At 51.5% G+C, this 6,000-nt stretch overlaps 1 protein-coding gene across 1 annotated transcript in view; it reads left to right on the top strand.

Annotated features, from left to right (window-relative positions):
• The first annotated feature begins 992 nt into the window (after positions 1-992).
• MAOB (monoamine oxidase B) overlaps positions 993-6,000 on the top strand; it is a 104,343-nt gene continuing 99,335 nt past the window's right edge. The window contains exon 1 of the mRNA XM_059157987.1: positions 993-1,173. Coding sequence (XP_059013970.1) covers positions 1,128-1,173 — 46 coding nt within the window. The 5' untranslated portion in view covers positions 993-1,127. The remainder of the gene's footprint in view (positions 1,174-6,000) is intronic.

Here is a 6,000-nt window from a genome sequence, read left to right as displayed (position 1 = left end):
GGATACACAGATTGGGTGGGATGAGGTGGAGGTTTGCCTCAGAGTTCACCAGACCTGGAGCCTGCAACCCCTTCCCCTTCCCGCCTCCAGTCCCACAGCTCCCCTACCCTGAACAGAAGCACTTCACACAATTATTTCCTGAAAAGCCACCCTACATTGCTCTTTTCCACTTTTTGAAAGGTGACTTTCCAAGTCTCCTGAAGAGATACACCTCCGTGTTCTTGGGCCATCTCAGCTTAAACACCTATAATATTGTTGAAACATCCCTATGTTTGGCAAAGCCAAGGTCCTCAGATCCACATCCTAGGGTCACAAATAACTCTGCTCGCTGCTTCACTCTTGCTGAGTTCATTGCGGGCATGAGGGCAGGGGTGAGGGGTAGGGGAAGGTGGGTAAATGGAAGCACGATGAGAGGGGCTTGGAATCCTTCCCAGGATAGTGATAGCACCACGTGGTGGATCAAAGTGGGTCTCAGAACCACCACGCCTTTTACTTTATTTTCTTCTGGCTTTTTTTTTTTTTTTTTTAAACCTTGCCTTCGCTCCTCACTGCTTTTATCTCGCTGTCCTCTTCTGTAAAATGGGTTGTTGGAAGGGTTAACCGGAATCATGCACGTATAGCGCTTAATGTTAGGGTTAACCGGAATCATGCACGTAAAGCGCTTAATGCCTGGGATCTGGAAAGCGCCAGGTGAATACCCGCTATTATTTGTATTGCTCTATTAGGGGACCAGGTAGGGGGCTGGAGAAAGCCATCCCCACGGGCCACCCTCCCAGCGCCCCCCACCCCACCCCTGGAGTTCCAAAGCACACTAGGGAGGCTGATGCGGAAATACAGACTGTGCAGGAGGCTGGGGGCTGAGGGCCCCCCGGAAGGTCCCCCCGCAACCCCCTCCCCCATCCCACGTGCAGGCACAAGGTGATCTCTCCGCCCCCGGCGCCCGCCCTCCTCAGGTCCAGGCGGTGGAGCTGCGGGCGGGGGCGGGGTTCGGCGGCGGGGCCCGGGGCGGGCGATATAGCCGCTGGGCGGCGGCGCTACTGTGCTGGGGTAGCGGCGTGGCGGGCGGGGGCCGAGACCCAGACGGCCGAGCAGCGGGCACCCGGGAGGCCCGGAGCGAGGCGAGCGCCATGAGCCGCAAATGCGACGTGGTCGTGGTTGGGGGCGGCATCTCAGGTCAGTCGCGGCGGCGGCCCTCCTTCCTCCCGCGCCCGGACAGGTGGCCGCCTGGGGGGCGGGGGGTGGCGCGCGGGCGGCTGATGGCCGAGGGCCTAGGGCCTTGGGGCGGAGGCTGGTCCCGGACCCTCACCCCAAGACTCTCCATGCCCTGGCGGGCATTTCGCGGCTCCCGAGCTCCGCGCACGATCCTCCCTCGCCGGCGGGATATGGTGCGGTCCCAGACAGAAGCGGGGGCTGAAAGTCTGTGGAAAGGCTGGGGCCAGGCTTTGAACTTCTCCCTGCGAAGGCTGCCAGGCCTGCGCTTGGGGGAATTTTAGAGGCGAGGAGAAAGGGGGCCGGCAGATGAGAGATTTCTACTAGGGGGCGACGCCAAGGGCCGTCACTTTTTCCAAGCAAAGGTCAATCCTTCGCTCCAACCTGACCTGGGCGCTCTGCACCTTCTCTGGAAGCAGGCGTGCGCCACAACGTGTTGTATAGTTCTTGGTCGCGGGCAAACGCGCTTGAACATCTCCTGAGTTTGAAAGCAGGGATTGGACCCTGGGGCGAGCGATTGTCAAAAACAAACAAACAAACAAAAAACAAAACAAAAAAACCCCCCCAAAACAAAAAACAACAACAACAAAAAAACCCAAACAACAAAACAAAACAAAATGATCCCGAGCCTGCTTCTTTGTGTTTCTGTGATTGTCATGGGTCTCCCTGGGGCAGCGGGGACTTTTGGGCAAAGAGCTCTTCTCCACTCACCAACTCTTCCCCGCCACCCCCGTAGAGCAGGATTAAGAAGCTGGGTGAACAAGTCCAACAGGGCTGGAATGGAGAAATTTGACTCTGGCCTAGCCTATATGGAGGGTTGGGGACAGATACCACCCTCTCAGACACCGGGATGCGACAGTGCACAAAAGCTAGAGGGAGGGATGGGGTCAGTGGGGAAACTCACCTTCTGAGGAGAGTAGACTATATGGGGTGGGGTTAGTGGGAATAAGCAGTACTCCTAGGACAGCCTAACAGACCCCTACAGTTAATTTGGCCCAAACCCCAGGGTCTCCTGGTGGCTGCGAAGTAGTTAGGACACTTCCCCAAACCATGGATGTGTTGGGCAACATTCGCCCTGGCCAGGTCTCAGGAGCAGGCTTGGCCCTTGCTCCCCAGGGGTGGGCAGGATAGAGGTACCTGGTGAATAAACCAAGGCTTTGGATGCCAGGTGCTGATTCTGGTCCTGTGCTGCTCCCTCCACTCTACCCCTCCTCACCTCTGGGACAGATCTCAGACTACCACTTCTGTTTGTGGGGCCCTCCTGAGCTCACTCATGCCAGGCATTGTGTCGGGTGCCGCAGGCCCACAGATGCCTAGGCACAGTGGCATGCTAAGGTGGGTCAAGGCTATATCGATTCTGTTTCCCTTCAGTATTTTTGGCATCTTTTCTCCTCTAGGAACATGGACTTTAAAAGCATATCTACCTAGGTACTTTAGAAAATATTATTCAGTGCTTTTAGTTGCTGCCTTGCATAACATCCCATTTTACAGAAGCTAAAGGTTTTCTTGCCAGGCCCCCAAAGTCCTGTTTTTGCCCCAAGTCTAATAGATTCAGATTTTTCTATTCTGTGCCTCCCCCCTTTATTTTTCCCTTTCTGATTCATACTCCAGACCTTCAAGATCACTCAGATTAATCATGTTGGACTCATTCGGGAAGAATAGACAAGGGTTTGGCTTTTTTTGCAAGCAGTGGTGAACCTCTGCCTTCACCCTCAAACTCTCAAAAGAGGGAACAAGTGAATAGATCTGCATTTTCTCAAGAACAGTGCATGGAATAGGCATTGTTCTGGAAACCAAGAAAGCAGGGCTCCAAGGACTTCACTCAGTTGCTTTATCTGCTACACAAGGGCAACGCCGATTAGTCATAGCTAGATTACAGGGTCATCGCAAGAATGGATCACATTGCTTTTGCCCTGGAAGACTTGTCCATCTAGGAAGGGAGATGAGATACCCAAATAAAGACTATACAGGGTCGAAAATGGTATATGCCACAAGAGGAATCCGTTCATTAATTCATTATTCATTCATGCAGTGACTTCTTACTTCCTGTTCCACATCCTATCCTGAAAGGAATAAAAGACGAATTAGACAGGGGTGTTGCCCCAGGGGCATTCAGTAGCTAAGGTGGGAGACAGGTGAGAAATGTGTCCTGATCAGTGAATACTCATGACCTCTGATAAGGTGCTTCAGTGCTGCAGGCACAAAGTCCCAGGGAAGGTGATTGGAGAGAATGTCAAACTCTGCCTGAGAAAAATCTGGGAAGACTTGACAGAGGAGGTGACATTTGAAGCGGGCCTTAAAGGATGAATAAGGGTTCAGCTGGAGACTAGCGGCAGAAAGCAGTTTGAGCGAAGGAACAGCTGATATAAAAACACAAATATGTGAAAGAATATGGTAGCGTGCTTAGGAAGCCTTGAGAACTTCAGTGTGGAGAGTTGCGGGGGTGGGGTCTGGGTGGGATGAATTGTGGGGAGGCTGGTACCTCAAACCAAGCAAGTTTAGTTCTTTGTGTGGTCAATGAACGGCCACTGAGGGTTTTTCATTCACAGAGTGATGTGTGTCAAGTGAGAGGGACATGGTGACGGTCTTAGCAAGAAGAGGGGTGTGAAGGGGAAGAGCAGGTTTCAGAGGGGCCCGGAGGACACTGGGGAGAGATGTGTAGCAGGTGGGATGCAGGGAAGAAGTTGGGCTCACTGATGAGCACGGCCGTGAAGTTTTAACTGAAACCATTGAAGCAAATGAAATGAATGGAACCAAGAGAGAAAAGGGAGGAAGTCCAGGACAGGCTGGAAGTGGGGTAGGGTGGAAGGGAGGAAAGTTTCAGTCGTTCTTTGTAGTTTGAGGAGGAGACAGATGCTGTAAGACAGTTAACCTCACACCCTGGCTGAGATATCATCTCCCAGGACTGCCCTCCCGAATCTCCCCAGATTGGATGAGATGCATCTGTTTTACTCTCGCTTGCCCCCTTGTTCCTTTCCAGGAGTTTGAAATGGCTCACTTTCCCCTCCACTGGGGCTGTGAGCCCCTGGAGCCCAGGGAGGGGACCTTTACAGGACAAAGCCTCAATTGATTGGCCCCCAAAACTCACGGGAAACTCACATTTACTGACTACCAAGCCTTTTTGCATTTCCCGCCAAATCTCATGGGAGGGCGGGAGAAGGGATCAAATCAGAATTTTAGAATTAGTAGGTGACTGCCACAGTGATGTATGTTTAGAAATGCCTGAATTTGACTCTGGGTTTTAAAATGTGTTAATTATTAAACTTGGGACTTTTTGCTAGCTCTCTGATAGCTTTTTAAGCCATCAGCAAGTTTTAATTGCTCCCTTTAGGATAAACACAGATGTATGGGAGAGGCAGCTGGTTAATATGCAACTTTCTTTTTTGATGTGTGAAAAATTCTGGGGCAGTTGTGGACTAGCTTCTTGAGAAATGTGCGTGGCCTAGAAAGGCACACCTCCTCAGATCTCCTTTGACCAAGGGGCACGTGATCTCTGGAGTTTTGACAGAATAACAGCGTTTCCCACATGGAGCTGGAGGGCAGCATACTGTTTCTTGTTCTGAGTCTCAGTTTCAGTGTTTGGGTTGGTGAAACCATGGAAACTTATCTTTTGCCATTCTGGAATGGCTCTTGCTCAATCCTCAAAATAAAAGCTGGGGGAAAAAAAAAAAGGAAGTTCTAAGTAGAAAGGAGGATGTCTTTGCCAGGCTTGAGAGAGGAGAGTTAGCCTTCTGAGGTTGGTTGGTACTTGGCTGAGATCCTGCGATGGTCGGAGCAGCCTGGCTGGTGATCTTTTGTGGGCCAGGAGAGCAAGCCTGCTATGGGCTGGTGGGCCCGGCCTGGGCAGGGCCTATCAGAGATGGCCCATGGGGGATCATAAGTTGAGGGACGCAGTAGGCAGATGCGGCATGTGTGTTCATGGTAAAACTTCATCTTTGCCTTTGATGAAGAAAGGTGGAGGACATCGCTGGGCTCCTAGAACCCCTCTGAATGTTCTGAAAAGTAGTAATGATCTAGAAGTACTCGGCAAACTGTCGATCCCTGTCAAAGAGAGGCTCCAGAGAGAAAGCCAGTATGGCAATGTGATAACAATAGACACTTTAGGGTCAAACAGACCCATTACGGATCCTATTTCCTACCCTTCCCTACTGCGTCACCATAAAAGTCCCATCACTCCCCCTGCTCTCCCGCGGCCTCATCTTCTACATCAGACTCTTAATGCCTTTATCGGTAAGAGGAGGTTGTTGCTAGGATTCAAAAGAATGTACCTGCTGGCCATTACAGCTTCAGTTTATGCTTTTTGGAAAATAGACCCTTGATGAGCCGCTAGGATTTTTTAGTCTGTGGGAGGAGAAGCAGGCATTTCGGTGCGATCACTTCCTCCTGTTCACACACTAATAATTTCTCCTGCCATGCTGCTTTTATAAGATGGCAGCAGGGGCGGGCATCAGGAGGGACCTGCCTGATTTCAGTCCCCTCCTGCCCCACCCCATCCCTTTACACCCTCCAGTGAGGGGCCTCCAGAGCTCAGGCTCACGTCGGGCTCTGGAACTCTCCGTATTCGTTATCAAGAGAAACTTCGGCAGCCCCAGATCTGGGTACTAGCCGCTGCCTAGCCTGGCTTTTATTCAGATTCTGACCCGGGCCTCATTTCCAGCCACCTGACTCCTGTCTTCCTTATAATCACAAGTGTATGAATAATACATGCAAATACTATTGATTCACGAAAGGATTAATTGCTTATTAATATAATAAGGGGCATCTGGGTGGCTTAGTGGGTTAAAGCCTCTG

The sequence above is a fragment of the Mustela lutreola genome, chromosome X (genome assembly GCF_030435805.1).
Source record: "Mustela lutreola isolate mMusLut2 chromosome X, mMusLut2.pri, whole genome shotgun sequence".
Lineage (NCBI taxonomy): Eukaryota > Metazoa > Chordata > Mammalia > Carnivora > Mustelidae > Mustela > Mustela lutreola.
Note: the sequence above shows the minus strand (reverse complement) of the source record. Positions and strands in the feature narration are given on the sequence as shown.